The 20,680-nt window shown below is 50.0% G+C and overlaps 1 protein-coding gene across 8 annotated transcripts in view; it reads left to right on the forward strand.

Annotated features, from left to right (window-relative positions):
• DYSF (dysferlin) overlaps positions 1 to 20,680 on the forward strand; it is a 284,587-nt gene that overhangs the window by 658 nt on the left and 263,249 nt on the right. For 4 of the 8 annotated variants that reach the window (XM_067468432.1, XM_067468435.1, XM_067468434.1 and 1 more), the window contains exons 1-2: positions 5,092 to 5,262; positions 18,357 to 18,412. In XM_067468432.1, coding sequence (XP_067324533.1) covers positions 5,139 to 5,262; positions 18,357 to 18,412 — 180 coding nt within the window. In that variant the 5' untranslated portion in view covers positions 5,092 to 5,138. Of the gene's footprint in view, positions 1 to 5,091; positions 5,263 to 18,356; positions 18,413 to 20,680 lie in introns of those variants that run through there. The other 4 variants (XM_067468433.1, XM_067468436.1, XM_067468437.1 and 1 more) reach the window with 1 other exon arrangement.

Below are 20,680 nucleotides of genomic sequence, written 5' to 3' on the forward strand. Positions count from 1 at the left end.
GCCAGGCAGGAAGACAGTCCAATCCCTCTAGGCAGAGGGCCATCTCGACTCTCTTTTATAATAATAGTAATAATAATTATGATAATAATAATAATAGTAATAATAGCAATAATAATATAGAATTCTAGCATTGGAAGGGCCCCCCAAAGGTCATCTATCCAGACTCTCAATAATAATAATCATAATCATAATAATCATAATAATATAGAATTCTAGCATTAGAAGGGGCCCCCAAAGGTCATCCATCTAGACTCTCTTTTATTATATTAATAATAATAATAATAATAATAATAATAATAATAATAATAATAGAATTCTAGCATTGGAAGGGGTCCTCCAAAGGTCATCCAAACCAGCCCGATTCAGCCAGGCAGGAAGACAGGCCAATCCCTCTAGGCAGAGGGCCATTTACACTCTTGTTGGGCCATCTAGACTCTCTTAGAATAATAATAATAATAATAATAATAATAATAATAATAATAATAATATAGAATTCTAGCATTGGGAGGGGTCCCCTAAAGGTCATCTAGACCAGCCTGATTCAGCCAGGCAGGAAGACAGGCCAATCCCTCTAGGCAGAGGGCCATCTGGACTCTCTTTTATAATAATAATAATAATAATAATAATAATAATAATAATATAGAATTCTAGCATTGGAAGGGGTCCACTCAGTGCCTGGGAGAAAGATGGCCTACAAATGACATACGCATCAATAGAAGCAAGTACAGTTTTAAACATTCGTACTATAACGACGAGAAGATCCAACCAGTCCATCCTCCAGGAAAGAAAGCCCGGCTGCTCACTGGAGGGAAGGAGACGAGAGGGAAAGCTGAAGTCCTTTGAATGCCACATCATGAGGAGACAGCAAAGCCTAGCGAAGGGAATGATGCTGGGGAAAGTGGAAGGCAAAAGGAAGAGGGGCCGACCAAGGGCAAGATGGATGGATGGCATCCTTGAAGTGACTGGACTGACCTTGAAGGAGCTGGGGGTGGTGATGGCCGACAGGGAGCTCTGGCGTGGACTGGTCCATGAGGTCATGAAGAGTCGGAGACGACTGAACGAATGAACAACAACAACAACAACTATAACGACACACTCGGGTTTGGACCAATTGGGATTAACGGAACGCATTGTTTGCAACCCATAGCCAATCGATGGCCGATCGATGCTGCCTCGTTCCTCTTTGCACAATCCATAATGTGAAGAGTTTCCTCTTCCACACAACCAGCAGAAACAGCTCCACACGAACAACAACGTGGGTTCATGGAAACTGGTGCCTTTTCCAAAGCAAGTTCGGCCGCATTTTGGTTCAGCCACTTGTTTGCTTTTGGCCCGGCCCGGCTTAAGCCTCTCGATCCCCCGAAACCAGGCCAATGAGGCTGGCGTCAAAGTTATCCCGAGAATAAAAGGGAGAAGGATTTTGTCGTTACAGAAAGAAGGAAGGAAAGAAAGAAAGAAAAAGAAAGAAAGAAAGGATAGACTTTCTTATTTCAGCGTGAGCTTTCGTGGATTTCAAGCCCTTCTTCAGTGTAGGAAAAGCTCCTGCTGAAATACACCATCCGTTGATGGCTTGAAATCTGCAAACGCTCACGGCAAAATAAGAAAACGCTCCTTCCTTTCTTTTCTCTTCTTTTATTCTCTTTCTTTTCTTTCTCTCTCTCTTCCTCTTCTTCACATTCTCTTTCTTCCTCTTTTCTCTTCATCTCATTGTCTTTTTTTCTTTCTTTCTTTTCTTTCTCATATTCTCTTTCTTTCTTTTCCTTTCCTTCTTTTTTCTCTCTTCCTCACATTCTCTTTATTTTCCCCCTTTTTTCTTTCTTCCTTTCATTCTTTCTTTCTCTTCCTCTCATTCTTTCTTTTCTTTTCTTCCTTCTTCTTTCTCTTCCTCTCATTCTCTTTCTTTCTTTCTTTTCCTTTCTTTCTTTCTTTCTTTCTTTCTTCCTTCTTCTCTTTCTTTTCCTCTCACTCTCCTTCCTTCCTTCCTTCCTTCCTTCCTCTCTCTCTTCCTCTCATTCTCTTTCTTTCTTTTTTCTTTCTTTCTTTCTTTCTTTCTTTCTTTCTTTCTCTCTCTTCCTCTTCCTCACATTCCCTTTCTTTCCCCCTCTTTTTCTTTCTTCCTTTCATTCTCTCTTTCTCTTCCTCTCATTCTCTTTCTTTCTTCCTCTCATTCTCTTTCTTTCTTTCTTTTTTCTTTCTTCCTCTCTTTCTTTTCCTCTCTTTCTTTTTCTTTCTTTCTCTTCTCTTTTCCTTTCTTTTCTTTCTTCCTTTCTTCCTCTCTTCCTCTCATTCTCTCTTTCTTTTCCTTCCTTCCTTCCTTCCTTCCTTCCTTCCTTCCTTCCTCTCTTTCTCTTCCTCTCATTCTGTTTCTTTCTTTCTTACTTACTTTTCCTTCCTTTCTTTCTTTCTTCCTTTCATCCTTCTTTCCCATCCTCTCATTCTCTTCCTTCCTTCCTTCCTTTTTTCTTCCTCCCTCCCTTCCACATTCTCTTTCTTTCCTTCTTTCTCTCTTCCTCTTCCTCACATTCTCTTTCTTTTCCTTTCTTTCTTCCTCTCTTTCTTCCTTTCTTCCTCTCATTCTCTTGCTGATCAAAAGGTTGGCGGTTCAAATCCAGGGAACGTGGTGAGCTCCTGCTATTAGCCCCAGCTCCTGCTAACCTAACAGTTTGAAAACTGATCAATAGGTACCACTCTGATGGGAAGGTAACTGTGCTGCATGCAGTCACGCCAACCACATGACCTTGGAGGTGTCTATGGGCAACGCCGGCTCTTTGGCTTAGTAATGGAGAGGAGCGCCAGAGTCCTAGAGTTGGGCATGGCTGGACTTCATGTCAAGGGGAGACCTTGACCTTGACCTTGACCTTCTCCCCAAAGAGGACTCAGATAGATAGATAGATAGATAGATAGATAGATAGATGGATGGATGGATGGATAGAAAGATGGACAGATGGGTAGATAAGATAGACAATAGATGGAGAGATAGATGGATAGATGGATAGGAAAGAGAGATGGAGAGAGAGAGGATAGAACAGGCATGGGCCAATTTTGGCCCTTCTTTCCAGGTGTTTTGGACTGCAACTCCCACAATGTCCAACAGCCAGCAGGCTGTTAGGAATTATGGGAGTTGGAGTCCAAAACACCTGGAAGAAGGGCCAAAATTGGCCCATGCCTAGTCTACACTATTATTATAATCATGGGATCCTAGCCTTGGAAGGGGCTCCCAAAGGCCATCTAGTCCAGCCGAGTTCAGCCAGGAAGACAGTCCAATCCCTCTAGGCAGAGGGTCACCAAGACTCTCTTTTAATATAATCATGGGATTCTATGTGGGATGAGTGTGCAATTCAGAGGGAGGTAGAAATGGAAGGAAAGGGTCCCCAAAGGTCATCTAGTCCAACCCAATTCAGCCAGGCAGGAAAATGGTTTGTTCTCTCTACAGATGGCCATCCAGCCTTCCTTTTATTATAATCATGGGATCCTAGCACTGGAAGGGGTCCCCAAAGACCATCTAGTCCAGCCCAAATCAGCCAGGCAGGGAGACACTCCAATCCCTCTAGACAGATGGCCATCTAGACTCTCTCTTATTATAATCATGGGATTCTGAGTGGGAGGAGCATGAAATTTAGCAGGTTGTTAGGAATTGTGGGAGTTGGAGTCCAAAATACCTGTAGGTCCCAAGTTGGCCCATGTCTCTAATAGATAGAAAGGTAGATGGATAGATGAGAATCCCAGAGTTGGGAGAGACCTGGTGGGCCATCATCCAGTCCAACCTCATTCTACCAAGAAGCAGGGAAATCACCTTCAAAGCACCCCCGACAGATGGCCATCCAGCCTGTGTTTCAAAGCCTCCAAAGAAGGAGTGCCCACCACACACTCTCCAGGGCAGAGAGTTCCACTGCTGAACAGCTCTCTCTTACAGTCAGGAGGTTCTTCCTCATGTTCAGGTGGAATCTCTTTTCTTGTAGTTTGAAGCCATTGAAACCATCTAAGATATCTCAAGGTATCTTAACTGATGGTCATCTAAAACATCTCAAGGTATCTCCAATTTATGACCATCTCATAGAATCCTAGAGTTGGAGGAGACCTCCTGGGCCATCATCCAGCCCAACCCCATTCTGCCACAAAGCAGCACAATCACCTTCAAAGCATCCCTGACAGATGGCCGTCCAGCCTCTGCTTCAAAGCCTCCAAGGAAGGAACTTCCACTGGACTCCGAGGCAGAGAGTTCCACAGCTGAACATAGGATCCTAGAGTTGGGAGAGATCTGGTGGGCCATCCAGTCCAACCCCATTCTGCCAAGAAGCAGGAATATTGCATTCAAAGCACCCCCGACAGATGGCCATCCAGCCTCTGTTTAAAAGCCCCCAAAGAAGGAGTGCCCACCACACACTCTCCAGGGCAGAGAGTTCCACTGCTAAACAGCTCTCTCTTACAGTCAGGAGGTTCTTCCTCATGTTCAGATGGAATCTCCTTTCCTGTCATTTGAAGCCATTGAAACCATCTAAGATATCTCAAGGTATCTCCAACTTATGGCCATCTCATAGAATCCTAGAGTTGGAGGAGACCTCCTGGGCCATCATCCAGTCCAACCCCCTTCTGCCAAGAAGCAGGACAATCGCCTTCAAAGCACCCCCGACAGATGGCCATCCAACCTCTGCTTCAAAGCCTCCAGGGAAGGAACTTCCACTGGACTCCGAGGCAGAGAGTTCCACAGCTGAACATAGAATCCTAGAGTTGGGAGAGACCTCATGGGCCATCCAGTCCAGCTCCATTCTGCCACGAAGCAGGACAATTGCCTTCAAAGCACGCCCAACAGATGGCCATCCAGCCTCTGCTTCAAAGCATTCAAAGAAGGATCCTCCACCACACTCCCTCCGGGGCAGAGAGTTCCACTGCTGAACAGATTCATAGTAGATAGATGATAAATGATAGAGAGATGGAAGAGAGAGAGTGGGAGAGTCGGGGGGGGGGGTCGTGATGCTGCGCCCTAAGGGTGTGGCCTGGCGCGTGGGGGGCGTGTCCGTGGGCGTGGCCTGCATCTCCTCTTTCCTGGGGCCCCTCCTCCCCCTCCTCCTCCTCTTCCTCTCCTTCCTCCTGGCTGTGCCTGGGCATCCTCCTCCTCCTGGTGGCGTGGGTGGGCGAGGATGCTGCGTTGCGTGGCGGTGCGTGGGTGCAGCCTCTTTCTGCCCACGGCGGCCGTGGCACCCCCCGGAGGGGACCCCAAGAAGCGCCTCAGCACGGACCCCGTGGCCAGCCTGGCCTTCCGAGGTAGGCACCCTCCCTTCCCACGCGTGGTCGCTCCCTCCACTCCTTCCACCCCACGCGAGACTCACCCTCTGGGTCCTGGAAGAAGGCTTTCACGGCCGGAATCACTGAGTTTTCCGCGCTGCCTGGCCCTCTTCCAGAAGCATTCTCTCCTGAATGACCTTGCAGATTCAAAGCCTGGCTGCTTCCTGCCTGGGGGGAATCCTTTGTTGGGAGGTGTAATATCTGATTAACCATATTGGCTAATAATGATGTGATGTGTTGTCGAAGGCTTTCATGGCCGGAAGCACTGGCTTGTAGTGGGTTTTCTGGGCTGTCTGGCCAGAAGCATTCTCTCCTGACGTTTCGCCTACATCTCTGGCAGGCATCCTGAGGTAGGCTCCCTCCCCTCCTTCCACCCCACGCAAGACTCACCCTCTGGGTCGTGGAAGAAGGCTTTCACGGCCGGAATCACCGAGTTTTCCGCGCTGCCTGGCCATCTTCCAGAAGCATTCTCTCCTGAATGGCCTTGCAGCTTCAAAGTCTGGCTGCTTCCTGCCTGGGGGAATCCTTTGTTGGGAGGTGTGATATCTGCTTAACCATATTGGCTAATAATAACTTGATGTGTTCTCAAAGGCTTTCATGGCCAGAATCCCTGGCTTGTAGTGAGTTTTCCGGGCTGCCTGGCCATCTTCCAGAAGCATTCTCTCCTGAATGGCCTCGCAGCTTCAAAGTCTGGCTGCTTCCTGCCTGGGGGAATCCTTTGTTGGGAGGTGTGATAGCTGCTCGACCATATTGGCTAGTAATAACGTGATGTGTTGTCGAAGGCTTTCATGGCCGGAATCACTGGCTTGTAGTGAGTTTTCCGGGCTGCCTGGCCATCTTCCAGAAGCATTCTCTCCTGAATGACCTTGCAGCTTCAAAGCCTGGCTGCTTCCTGCCTGGGGGGAATCCTTTGTTGGGAGGTGTGATATCTGATTAACCATATTGGCTAATAATAACTTTAACTTGTTAAAGAATTCATGGCCGGAATCACTGGCTTGTAGTGAGTTTTCTGGGATGCCTGGCCAGAAGCATTCTCTCCTGACGTTTCGCCCACATCTCTGGCAGGCATCCTGAGGTAGGCTCCCTCCACTCCTTCCACCCCACGCAAGACTCACCCTCTGGGTCGTGGAAGAAGGCGTTCATGGCCGGAATCACTGGGCTGCTTTGAGCTTTCTGGTCTGGCAGGCGATGTTACCAGAAGCATTCTCTCCTGACGTTTCGCCTGCATCTGTGACAGGCATCCTCAGAGGTTGGGAGGTCTAGGCAAGTGGGGTTTGTCTCTCTGTGGAATGATGTCCAGGGTGGAGAAAGAAAGAAGGAACTCCTGTCTCTTGGAGGCAAGTGTGATTGTTCAATTGGCCACATCCAATGGCCCAGCAGCTACAAAGCCTGGCTGCTTCCTGCCTGGGGAATCCCTTGTTGGGAGGTGTTAGCTGACTCACAGCGGTTCACAATAGCCAAATTCAATGCTCAAAAACATCATAAAACAGTTAAAAACCATGATTAGCATTTGATTGGCGTTGAATGGCCTTGCAGATTCAAAGTCTGGCTGCTTCCTGCCTGAGGGGAATCCTTTGTTGGGAGGTGTGATATCTGCTTAACCATATTGGCTAATAATAACTTGATGTGTTGTTGAAGGCTTTCATGGCTGGAATCACTGGCTTGTAGTGAGTTTTCTGGGATGCCTGCTCATCTTCCTGAAGCATTCTCTCCTGATGTTTCACCCACATCTATGGCAGGCATCCTCAGAGGTTGAAAGGTCTGCTGGAAACTAGGAAAATTGAGGTTGGGAGAAAGAACTCTTCTCTGTTGGAGGCAGGGGTGAATGTTGCCATTGGCCATCTTCATTAGCATTGAGTGGCCTTGCAGCTTCAAAGCCTGGCTGCTTCCTGCCTGGGGGGAATCCTTTGTTGGGAGGTGTGATATCTCCTTGACCATATTGGCTAATAATAACTTGATGTGTTGTTGAAGGCTTTCATGGCGGGAATCACTGACTTGTAGTGAGTTTTCTGGGATGCCTGCCCATCTTCCTGAAGCATTCTCTCCTGATGTTTCACCCACATCTATGGCAGGCATCCTCAGAGGTTGAGAGGTCTGTTGGAAACTAGGAAAATTGACGTTGGGAGGAAGAACTCTTATCTGTTGGAGGCAGGTGTGAATGTTGCCATTGGCCACCTTGATTAGCATTGAATGGCCTTGCAGCTTCAAAGCCTGGCTGTAGAAGGTCCAGGGTGGGAGAAAGAACTCTTGTCTCTTGGAGACAAATGTGAATGTTGCCATTGGCCACCTTGATTAGCACTGAATGGCCTTGCAGCTTCAAAGCCTGGCTGTAGAAGGTCCAGGGTGGGAGAAAGAACTCTTGTCTGCTGGAGGCAAGTGTGAATGTTGCCATTGGCCACCTTGCTTAGCATTGAATGGCCTTGCAGCTTCAAAGCCTGGCTGTGGAAGGTCCAGGATGGGAGAAAGAACTCTTGTCTGCTGGAGGCAAGTGTGAATGCTGCAAATGGCCACCTTGCTTAGCATTGAATGGCCTTGCAGCTTCAAAGCCTGGCTGCTTTCTGCCTAGGGAATCCTTTGTTGGGAAGTGTGAGCTGGCCCTGATTGTTCCACGTCAGGAATCCCCCCCCCTTGTTTGGGTGCTGATCTTGAGGTAGAAGCAGTCTGATGGATGTCTCGTCAGAAGTTTTCGTGGCCGAAATCTCAGGGTTGCGGTGAGTTTTAATTAAAGGTTCTTAATTGTACAGTTCGCTCTCCTGTCTGGGGTTTTTGTGTTGTCAAAGGCTTTCATGGCTGGAATTACTGGGTTGCTGTGTGTGTTTTTGGGTTGTCTGGCCATGTTCCAGAAGCATTCTCTCCTGACGTTTCACCCACATCTCTGACAGGCATCCTCAGAGGTTGTGAGGTCTGTTGTGGGGAAACTAGGCAAGTGGGGTTTGTCTATCTGTGGAATGATGTCCAGGGTGGAGAAAGAAAGAACTCAAGTCTCTTGGAGGCAAGTGTGACTGTTGCCAATGACCCAGCAGCTACAAAGCCTGGCTGCTTCCTGCTTGGGGAATCCCTTGTTGGGAGGTGTTAGCTGGCCCTGATTGGTTCAAAAAACAGGGGAATTCAAGACAAAAATGGGCCATCATCTAGTCCAACCCCATTCTGCAAAGACCAGCTAATCGCCTCCCAACAAAGGATCCCCCCAGGCAGTGATCAACCACACTTTGAAGCTGCAAGGCCATTAAATGCTTATCAAGGTGGCCAAATGCGACATTCCCACTTGTCTGAAGCAGACAAGAGTTCTTTCTCCCACCCTGGACATTACTCCACAGATAGATAAACCCCACTTGCCTACTTTCCAACCTCACAACCTCTGAGGATGCCTGCCAGAGATGTGGGTGAAACGTCAGGAGAGAATGCTGCTGGAACATGGCCAGACATTGATCAGACCTCCCTACCTCTGAGGATGCTTGCCAGAGATGTGGGTGAAATGTCAGGAGAGAATGCTGCTGGAACATGGCTAGACAGCCTGGAAAACTCACAGCAAACAAGTGATTCCAGCCATGAAAGCCTTCGATGAGACATTGATCAGACCTCACTACCTCTGAGGATGCTTGCCATAGATGCAGGCGAAACGTCAGGAGATAATGCCTCTAGAACATGCCATATAGCCCAAAAAACCTACAACAACCCAGTGATTCCAGCCATGAAAGCCTTCGACAATACATTGATCAGACTGCTTCTACCTCAAGATCAACAACGAGGGAATTCCTGACATGAAACAATCAGGGCCAGCTCACACTTCCCAACCAAGGATTCCCCCAGGCAGGAAGCAACCAGGCTTTGAAGCTGCAGGGCTATATTCAATGCTAATCAAGGTAGCCATTTGCAACATCCACACCCGCCTCCAACAGACAGGGGTTCTTTCTCCCACCCTGGGATAGATCAATCCTAATTTTACTAGTTTCCAGCAGACCCCTCGAAGCTTGTCTTCAATGTGGGGAAAAGGTCAGGAGAGAATGCTTCTGGAAGATGGCCAGGCAGCCCAGAAAACTCACTGCAACCCGGGGATTCCGGCCACAAAAGCCTCTGACGAGACATCAGTCAGACTGCTTCTACCTCAAGATCAGCACCCAAACAAGGGGGAGGGGATTCCTGACATGGAACAATCAGGGCCAGCTCACACTTCCCAACAAAGGATCCCCCCAGGCAGAAAGCAGCCAGGCAATGAAGTTGCAAGTCCACTCCGTGCTAATCAAGATGGCCAAGGGCAACATTCACACCTGCCTCCAGCAGTCAAGAGTCCTTTCTCCCACCCTAGACCTTCCACAGCCAGGCTTTGAAGCTGCAAGGCCATTCAGTGCTAACCAATGGACACATTCACACTTGTCTCCAGCAGACAGGAGTTCTTTCTCCCTCCCTGGATAGATAAACCCTACTTGCCTAGTTTCCAACAGTCCTCACAACCTCTGAGGATGCTTGCCAGAGATGTGGGTGAAATGTCAGGAGAGAATGCTGCTGGAACATGGCTAGACAGCTCGAAAAAAACCCAAAACCCTACAACAACCCAATGATTCCGGCCATGAAAGCCTTCGACAATACATTGATCAGACTGCTTCCACCTCAAGATCAGCAACGAGGGAATTCCTGACATGAAACAAGCAGAGCCAGCTCACACTTCCCAACCAAGGATTCTCCCAGGCAGGAAGCAACCAGGCTTTGAAGCTGCAAGGCCATTCAGCGCTAACCAAGGTGGCCATTTGCAAGATTTACACCTGCCTCGAACAGACAGGAGTTCTTTCTCCCACCCTGGATAGATAAACCCCACTCGCCTAGTTTCCAATAGTCCTCCCAACCTCTGAGGATGCCTGCCAGAGATGTGGGTGAAACGTCAGGTGAGAATGCTGCTGGAACATGGCTAGACAGCCCGGAAAACTCACAGCAAGCCAGTGATTCCAGCCATGAAAGCCTTCGATGAGACATTGATCAGACCTCACAACCTCTGAGGATGCCTGCCAGAGATGTGGGTGAAACGTCAGGAGGGAATGCCTCTAGAACATGGCTCTATAGCCCGAAAAAACCTACACAAACCCAGTGATTCTGGCCATGAAAGCCTTTGACAATACATTGAACAGACTGCTTCTACCTCAAGATCTGCAACAAGTGAATTCCTGACATGAAACAAGCAGAGCTAGCTCACACTTCCCAACCAAGGATTCCCCCAGGCAGGAAGCAACCAGGCTTTGAAGCTGCAAGGCCATTCAGTGCTAATCAAGGTGGCCATTGCAACATTCACCCTTGCCTCCAACAGACAGGAGTTCTTTCTCCCTCCCTGGAGAGATAAACCCTACTCGCCTAGATTCCAACAGACCTCACAACCTCTGAAGATGCTTGCCAGAGATGTGGGTGAAACGTCAGGAGAGAATGCTGCTGGAACATGGCCAGACAGCCCAGAAAACTCACAGCAAGCCAGTGATTCCAGCCATGGAAGCCTTCGATGAGACATTGATCAGACCTCACTACCTCTGAGAATGCCTGCCAGAGGTGTGGGTGAAACGTCAGGAGAGAATGCTGCTGGAACATGGCCAGACAGCCCAGAAAACTCACAGCAAGCCAGTGATTCCAGCCATGAAAGCCTTCGATGAGACATTGATCAGACCTCACTACCTCTGAGGATGCCTGCCATAGATGTGGGTGAAACGTCAGGAGAGAATGCTGCTGGAACATGGCCAGACAGCCCAGAAAACTCACAGCAAGCCAGTGATTCCAGCCATGGAAGCCTTCGATGAGACATTGATCAGACCTCACTACCTCTGAGGATGCCTGCCATAGATGTGTGTGAAACGTCAGGAGAGAATGCTGCTGGAACATGGCCAGGCAGCCCAGAAAACAACCTAACTATGTAGCAAACTTTGGGAAACGTTCTGTTCCTGGTTCGGAAGTGTCCTTCCTCTCTTAATTGTGCAGCCCTGGCTTGGAAAGGAGTTGCCCTCCTCCAGAAACGTTGTTGCTTCCGTGGCGCAAACTAGTTGCGTTGAATGGGTTGAGATTCTCACCAGGGATAGAAGAGAGTGAGGCACCAAATGCCATTCATTCCTGGAGGAGGGCGACACAGAGTCTTACTCAGAGGAAAATACTCACTCCTTAGAAGAATAGTATACACTGGATACCCTGAGTCGTGGTTGAAGCTAAGGGAGAAGGGAGTGAGGCATTAAATAGCATCCAGGGCGACTCAAAGGATCCAGCGTCTGGAGAACAAGCCCTATGAGGAGCGGCTTAAAGAGCTGGGCATGTTGGGCCTGAAGAAGAGAAGGCTGAGAGGAGACAGGAGGAGCACTATATATCATATCATAGAATCCTAGAGTTGGAAGAGACCTCCTGGGTCATCATCCAGCAACCCCATTCTGCCAAGAAGGAGGAATATTGCATTCAAAGCACCCCTGACAGATGGCCATCCAGCCTCTGTTTCAAAGCTTCCAAAGAAGGAGCCTCCACCACACTCCCTCCGGGGCAGAGAGTTCCACTGCTGAACGGCTCTCACAGTCAGGAAGTTATAGAATCATACAATCATAGAATCAAAGAGTTGGAAGAGACCTCCTGGGCCATCCAGTCCAACCCCATTCTGCCAAGAAGCAGGAACATTGCATTCAAAGCACCCCTGACAGATGGCCATCCAGCCTTTGTTTAAAAGCTTCCAAAGAAGGAGCCTCCACCACACTCCAAGGCAGAGAGTTCCACTGCTGAACAGCTCTCACAGTCAGGAAGTTCTTCCTCATGTTCAGGTGGAATCTCCTCTCTTGTAGTTTGAAGCCATTGTTCCCTTGCGCCCTAGTCTCCAGGGAAGCAGAAAGGAAGCTTGCTCCCTCCTCCCTATGACTTCCTCGGGGCAGAGAGTTCCACTGCTGAACGGCTCTCACAGTCAGGAAGTTCTTCTTCATGTTCAGATGGAATCTCCTCTCTTGTAGTTTGAAGCCATTGTTCCCTTGCGTCCTAGTCTCCAAGGAAGCAGAAAACAAGCTTGCTCCCTCCTCCCTGTGGCTTCCTCTCACATATTTATACATGGCTCTCATATCTCCTCTCATCCTTCTCTTCACCTGTCACCTTCTTCTGGTCACCTGTCGGAAGGGATCGGGTGGTGTCTTTCTTACTGGTTGAAAGAAATTAGGCAGGACTGCATGGCCTTTGGGGGACCCTTCCAATTCCAACCAAAGCAAAGGAGCTTCAACCTGCCTGTCCAGTCCCACTTCTCCTTCAGGAAGGGATTGATCAATGTCTCATCGAAGGCTTTCATGGCTGGAATCACTGGTTTGCTGTGAGTTTTCCAGGCTGTCTAGCCATGTTCTAGCAGCATTCTCTCCTGACATTTCACCCACATCTCTGGCAAGCATCCTCAGAGGTTGGGAGGTCTGATCAATGTCTTATCAAAGGCTTTCATGGCTGGAATCACTGGCTTGCTGTGAGTTTTCCAGGCTGTCTAGCCATGCTCTAGCAGCATTCTCTCCTGACATTTCACCCACATCTCTGGCAAGCATCCTCAGAGGTTGGGAGGTGTGATCAATGTCTTATCAAAGGCTTTCATGGCTGGAATCACTGGCTTGCTGCGAGTTTTCCAGGCTGTCTAGCCATGTTCTAGCAGCATTCTCTCCTGACATTTCACCGACATCTCTGGCAAGCATCCTCAGAGGTTGGGAGGTCTGATCAATGTCTTATCAAAGGCTTTCATGGCTGGAATCACTGGCTTGCTGTGAGTTTTCCAGGCTGTCTGACCAGAAGGGCCTTCCAAAAGCATGCCCCTTCTTTCTGGATGTTCAGGGTCATGCCTTGGCTGCCGACTTGGGATCTGTCTCACCCCGGCTATTGTTCTCCGGTTGGGAAATGACAGGCCGGCGCCGGGAATGAATGCTCCCCAAGAGGAGCCAAAGCATTTGCTTCCCAACGTTGTCCTCCCAAAAGGTTGCTAAGTTTCCCATTGCAAAGCAAAGGAATTTGGGGATTGGAGAAGTTGCTTTTCCTGGCTGCAACGCCTAGAACAGCGGTTCTCAACCTGGGGGTCGCGACTCCCAGAGGGGTTGCTGGGCCATTTTCTGGGGGTCGCGAAGGCAATGTGCAGTTTCAAATCTGCAAAACGTGTCGTAGGGATTAGTTCTTGCAAGTCGGTCTTTGGAGACACTCGGTTCAAAATCTCTTTCCTCGCTCTGAGCAAGAAAAGAGTCTCCTGGCGCGATCCCAGCCATTTCTTGCAAGATTGCCTCCAGAGCCTGAGTGACCATATATGGTGGCCTTTGGAGCCCAGAGCAAGCCAAGGATGGAGGAGGAGACTTTCCGCTCTCTTGCCCGGCTCTTCACCTCCTCGTCCTTCTCATTGTTTCTGGACCTTGCATTCAAGCCCTTCCTTTTCCTTTTTCCTTCCTTGCTGCACAACCAAGTCCCAGACTCTGGAGAGGACCCTCCCAAGGCTGTTTGCTCAACCCGGCCGCACTGCAATGTTATACCACTTTTATCCCACTGTAGGTTCCCACAGTAGCCCCTTGAGTGGTCCTGGGATTTGTAGTTTACTTGCTGGGAACCCAATGTGCCGTAGGATGCAACATACAACAACAACAACCTCTGAGGATGCTTGCCATAGATGCAGGCGAAACGTCAGGAGAGAATGCTTCTAGAACTCTCTAGGTGACATGATGGACCAGCCCACGCCAGAGCTCCCTGTCGGCCGTCACCACCCCCAGCTCCTTCAAGGTCAAGCCAGTCACTTCAAGGATGCCATCCATCCATCTTGCCCTTGGTTGGCCACTCTTCCTTTTTCCTTCCATTTCCCCCAGCATCATTGTCTTCTCTACGTGACATGATGGACCAGCCCATGCCAGAGCTCCCTGTCGGCCGTCACCACCCCAGCTCCTTCAGAGCCAAGCCAGTCACTTCAAGGATGCCATCCATCTATCTTGCCCTTTGTTTGGCCACTCTTCCTTTTTCCTTCCATTTTCCCCAGCATCATTGTCTTCCCTAGGTGACCTGATGGACCAGCCCATGTCAAAGCTCTCTGTCGGCCGTCACCACCCCCAGCTCCTTCAAGGTCAAGCCAGTCACTTCAAGGATGCCATCCATCCATGTTGCCCTTTGTTGGCCACTCTTCCTTTTTCCTTCCATTTTCCCCAGCATCATTGTCTTCTCTAGGTGACATGATGGACCAGCCCACGCCAGAACTCCCTGTTGGCCGTCACCACCCCAGCTCCTTCAGAGCCAAGCCAGTCACTTCAAGGATGCCATCCATCCATGTTGCCCTTTGTTGGCCACTCTTCCTTTTTCCTTCCATTTTCCCCAGCATCATTGTCTTCTCTAGGTGACATGATGGACCAGCCCACGCCAGAACTCCCTGTTGGCCGTCACCACCCCAGCTCCTTCAGAGCCAAGCCAGTCATTTCAAGGATGCCATCCATCCATTTTGCCCTTGGTTGGCCCCTCTTCCTTTTTTCTTCCATTTTCTCCAGCATCATTGTCTTCTCTAGGTGACCTGATGGACCAGCCCATGTCAAAGCTCCCTGTCGGCCGTCACCACCCCCAGCTCCTTCAAGGTCAAGCCAGTCACTTCAAGGATGCCATCCATCCATGTTGCCCTTTGTTGGCCCCTCTTCCTTTTCCCCTCCATTTTCTCCAGCATCATCTTCTTCTCTAGGAGACTTGATGGACCAGCCCAGGCCAGAGCTCCCTGTTGGCCATCACCACCCCCAGCTCCTTAAAGGTCAAGCCAGTCACTTCAGGGATGCCATCCACCCATCTTGCCCTTGGTCGGCCCCTCTTCCTTTTCCCCTCCATTTTCTCCAGCATCATCGTCTTCTCTAGGAGACCTGATGGACCAGCCCATGCAAGAGCTCTCTGTTGGCCATCACCACCCCCAGCTCCTTCAAGGTCAAGCCAGTCACTTCAAGGATGCCATCCACCCATCTTGCCCTTGGTCAGCCCCTCTGCCTTTTTCCTTCCATTTTCCCCAGCATCATTGTCTTCTCTAGGTGACCTGATGGACCAGCCCAGGCCAGAGCTCCCCGTTGACCGTCACCACCCCCAGTTCCTTCAAGGTCAAGCCAGTCACTTCAAGGATGCCATTCATCCATCTTGCCCTTGGTCAGCCCCTCTGCCTTTTTCCTTCCATTTTCCCCAGCAACATTGTTTTCTCTAGGTGACCTGATGGACCAGTCCAGGCCAGAGCTCCCTGTTGGCTGTCACCACCCCCAGCTCCTTCAAGGTCAAGCCAGTCACTTCAAAGATGCCATCCACCCATCTTGCCCTTGGTCAGCCCCTCTGCCTTTTTCCTTCCATTTTCCCCACATCATTGTCTTCTCTAGGTGACCTGATGGACCAGCCCAGGGCAGAGCTCCCTGTCGGCCGTCACCACCCCCAACTCCTTCAGAGCCAAGCCAGTCACTTCAAGGATCCCATTCATCCATTTTGCCCTTGGCCGGCCCCTCTTCCTTATTCCTTCCATTTTCCCCAGCTTCATTGTCTTCTCTAGGTGACCTGATGGACCAGCCCAGGCCAGAGCTCCCTGTCGGCCGTCACCACCCCCAGCTCCTTCAGAGCCAAGCCAGTCACTTCAAGGATGCCATCCATCCATCTTGCCCTTGGTCGGCCCCTCTTCCTTTTCCCCTCCATTTTCTCCAGCATCATCTTCTTCTCTAGGAGACTTGATGGACCAGCCCAGGCCAGAGCTCCCTGTTGGCCATCACCACCCCCAGCTCCTTCAAGGTCAAGCCAGTCACTTCAAGGATGCCATCCACCCATCTTGCCCTTGGTCGGCCCCTCTTCCTTTTCCCCTCCATTTTCTCCAGCATCATCGTCTTCTCTAGGAGACCTGATGGACCAGCCCATGCAAGAGCTCTCTGTTGGCCATCACCACCCCCAGCTCCTTCAAGGTCAAGCCAGTCACTTCAAGGATGCCATCCACCCATCTTGCCCTTGGTCAGCCCCTCTGCCTTTTTCCTTCCATTTTCCCCAGCATCATTGTCTTCTCTAGGTGACCTGATGGACCAGCCCAGGCCAGAGCTCCCTGTTGGCCATCACCACCCCCAGCTCCTTCAAGGTCAAGCCAGTCACTTCAAGGATGCCATCCACCCATCTTGCCCTTGGTCGGCCCCTCTTCCTTTTCCCCTCCATTTTCTCCAGCATCATCGTCTTCTCTAGGAGACCTGATGGACCAGCCCATGCAAGAGCTCTCTGTTGGCCATCACCACCCCCAGCTCCTTCAAGGTCAAGCCAGTCACTTCAAGGATGCCATCCACCCATCTTGCCCTTGGTCAGCCCCTCTGCCTTTTTCCTTCCATTTTCCCCAGCATCATTGTCTTCTCTAGGTGACCTGATGGACCAGCCCAGGCCAGAGCTCCCCGTTGACCGTCACCACCCCCAGTTCCTTCAAGGTCAAGCCAGTCACTTCAAGGATGCCATTCATCTTCTTGCCCTTGGTCAGCCCCTCTGCCTTTTTCCTTCCATTTTCCCCAGCAACATTGTTTTCTCTAGGTGACCTGATGGACCAGTCCAGGCCAGAGCTCCCTGTTGGCTGTCACCACCCCCAGCTCCTTCAAGGTCAAGCCAGTCACTTCAAAGATGCCATCCACCCATCTTGCCCTTGGTCAGCCCCTCTGCCTTTTTCCTTCCATTTTCCCCAGCATCATTGTCTTCTCTAGGTGACCTGATGGACCAGCCCAGGGCAGAGCTCCCTGTCGGCCGTCACCACCCCCAACTCCTTCAGAGCCAAGCCAGTCACTTCAAGGATCCCATTCATCCATTTTGCCCTTGGCCGGCCCCTCTTCCTTATTCCTTCCATTTTCCCCAGCTTCATTCTCTTCTCCAAGGTCTCCTTTCTTCTCCCGATGTGGCCAAAGGACTTCCTCTTGGCTTCTCATCTCCTTCCCTCCAGTGAGCAGCAGGGCTTTCTTACTGGGAGGATGGACTGTTTGGATCTTCTCGTGGTCCAAGGCACTCTCAGCATTTTCCTCCAGCATCCCAGTTCCAAAGCGTCTCTCTTCCTTCGCTCAGCCTTCCTTCTGGTCCAGCTCTCACATCCATAGGTCACTATGGGGAATACCATGGCTTGGTCTCCCCATACAGACCCCCAAGAACGTGCCACAATTTATTATGATGCACACATTGTCTTACAAAGCAGCATATTGTCCAGAGTGATGGGATTGTAGGATCCATTGCAGGGAAAAGGGGAAATCATAGAATCATAGAATCCTAGAATCAAAGAGTTGGAAGAGACCTCATGGGCCATCCAGTCCAACCCCATTCTGCCAAGAAGCAGGGATATTGCATTCAAATCACCCCTGACAGATGGCCATCCAGCCTCTGCTTAAAAGCTTCCAAAGAAGGAGCCTCCACCACACTCCGGGGCAGAGAGTTCCACTGCTGAACGGCTCTCACAGTCAGGAAGTTCTTCCTCATGTTCAGATGGAATCTCCCTTCTTGCAGTTTGAAGCCATTGCTCCATTGCGTCCTAGTCTCCAAGGAAGCAGAAAGGAAGCTTGCTCCCTCCTCCTCTCTGTGGCTTCCTCTCACATATTTATATACATGGCTATCATACCTCCTCTCAGCCTTCTCTTCTTCAGGCTAAACATGCCCAGCTCCTTAAGCCGCTCCTCATAGGGCTTGTTCTCCAGACCCTTGATCATTTTAGTCGCCCTCCTCTGGACACATTCCAGCTTAGAGTCAATATCTCTCTTGAATTGTGGTGCCCAGAATTGGACACAATATTCCAGGTGTGGTCTAACCAATGAGCAGGAAAACAGCTGGAAGGGATTATTGCCAGCGGTCCTGAAAGTTTGTAGTAGTTGTCATTTGGTATGTCTGTATTTATGCATGTGTGTGTGTTGTTGTTGTTGTTTACTTGTGAAATAAATAAAAGTGAAAGGGAGCCAAACTGCATCCATCCTTTATTGTAGATGCAACCAATGTCACACCAAACTGCAACTCCCAGGGCTCCACAGCCTTGAGCCACGGCAGTGAAAGTGATGTCAAACCGTGCTAATTCTGTAGTGCAGATGCACCCAAGACTTGTCCTTGGAGCCATGCCTGACCTTCCTGTGGCCTTTCCTCTTTTTCAGGGGTGAAGAAGAGAACCAAGGTCATCAAGAACAACGTCAACCCCGTCTGGAATGAGGTGAGGCTGCCTCCACTGGGGCCAAATACGGATAAATAACACAATGTAGCAATACAATTTTTGTTCCTGGCTTATAAATCACTAGCTTTACCCACCACACGTTGCTGTGGCCAACCTTCTCTCCCTCTTTCTCTTCTTCTTTCACTCCTTCCTTCATTTCCTTTTCGTCTTTCCTTCCTTCCTTCTCTACCTGTTTACTTCCTTCCTTAGCTTTTTGCTCCCATCCTTCCTTCTCTTTATTTCTTTCCTTCCCTCCTTCTTTCTCTTCTTCCTTTGCTCCGTCTTTCCTCCCTTCCCTTTTTTCTTTCCTTCTCTCCTCCATCCTTCTCTTCCTCTTTCCTCCTCCCTTTTTATTTTCCTTCCTCTTTCTCTCCTTTCTTCCCTCTCTATCTCTTTCCTTCCTTCCTTCGCTCTTGATTTCCACACTTCCTTTTCTTTCTTTCTTTTCTTCCCTCCCTTTCTCTTCTTCTTTCGCTTTTTTCCTCTCTTCCCCTTCCCAGATTTTCCTTCCTTCCTTCCTTCCTTCCTTCCTTCCTTCCTTCCTTCCTTTTGACACCTTCCCTTCCCCTTCCCTTTCTTCTTTTTTCTATCTTTCTTTCCTTTCCTCCTTCCTTCCTTTCTCCCTTCTTTCCCATCCTCCTTCTCTCTCTGTATTCTTTCTTTCCTACCTTTCTTCTTTCATATACCTTCTCAACTTCTCCTTCCTTCCTTCATACACCTTCCCTTCCCTCCCTCCCTCCCTTCCTTTCTTTCCTTCTTTCCTTTCTCCGTTCTTTCCCATCCTCCTTCTCTCCCTTTCTTCTTTCTTTCTTTCCTTTCTTCTTTCATATAGCTTCTCAACTTCTCCATCCTTACTTCCTTCATACACTTTCCCTTCCCTCCTTCCTCCTCCCTCCCTCCCTTCCTTCCTTCCTTCCTTCCTTCCTTCCTTCCTTCCTTCCTTCCTTCCTTTCCTTCCTTCCTTTCTCCGTTCTTTCCCATCTTCCTTCTCTCCCTTTCTTCTTTCTTTCCTATCTTTCTTCTTTCATATACCTTCTCAACTTCTCCATCCTTACTTCCTTCATACACTTTCCCTTCCCTCCTTCCTCCCTTCCTCCCTCCCTTCCTTCCTTCCTTCCTTCCTTCCTTCCTTTCCTTCCTTCCTTTCTCCGTTCTTTCCCATCCCCCTTCTCTCCCTTTCTTCTTTCTTTCTTTCCTTTCTTCTTTCATATAGCTTCTCAACTTCTCCATCCTTACTTCCTTCATACACCTTCCCTTCCCTCCTTTCTTCTTCCTTCCTTCCTTCCTTCCTTCCTTCCTTCCTTCCTTCCTTCCTTCCTTCCCTTCTCCCTTCTTTCCCATCCTCCTTTTCTCCCTTTCCTCTTTCTTTTCTTCCTTTCTCCTTTCATATACCTTCTCAACTTCTCCATCCTTACTTCCTTCATACACCTTCCCTTCCCTCCTTCCTTCTTCCTTCCTTCCTTCCTTCCTTCCTTCCTTCCTTCCTTCCTTTCTCCCTTCTTTCCCATCCTCCTTCTCTCCCTTTCCTCTTTTTTTTCTTCCTTTCTTGTTTCATATACCTTCTCAACTTCTTCCTTCCTTCCCGTTTAGGGGCAGGGCGGGGGAGGGTGGGGGCGTGGCGTGAACGTGGAGGGCGTGGGTGAAGGAAAAAGAAGGAGAGGCAGGAGGTAAGGATGGCGTATGGGCGTGTAGTTGTGGGGTGGGGGAGGGTGGGGGCGTGGCTTGAACGTGGGGGGGCGTGGGCAGGGGAAAAATAAGGAGAGGCAGGAGGTATGGTTGGCGTATGGGCGTTTAGGGGCAGGGCGGGGGAGGGTGGGGGCGTGGCGTGAACGTGGGAGGGTGGGGGCATGGCTTGAACGTGGGGGGGCGTGGGCAGAGGAAAAATAAGGAGAGGCAGGAGGTATGGTTGGCGTATGGGCGTTTAGGGGCAGGGCGGGGGAGGGTGGGGGCGTGGCGTGAACTTGGGAGGGTGGGGGCGTGGCTTGAACATGGGGGGCGTGGGCAGAGGAAAAATAAGGAGAGGCAGGAGGTATGGTTGGCATATGGGCGTTTAGGGGCAGGGTGGGGGAGGGTGGGGGTGTGGCGTGAACGTGGGAGGGTGGGGGCGTGGCTTGAACGTGGGGGGGGCATGGGCAGAGGAAAAATAAGGAGAGGCAGGAGGTATGGTTGGCGTATGGGCGTTTAGGGGCAGGGCGGGGGAGGGTGGGGGCGTGGCGTGAACGTGGGAGGGTGGGGGGCGTGGCTTGAACATGGGGGGGCGTGGGCAGA

Source organism: Anolis sagrei, chromosome 5 (assembly GCF_037176765.1).
Source record: "Anolis sagrei isolate rAnoSag1 chromosome 5, rAnoSag1.mat, whole genome shotgun sequence".
Classification (NCBI taxonomy): Eukaryota; Metazoa; Chordata; class Lepidosauria; order Squamata; family Dactyloidae; genus Anolis; species Anolis sagrei.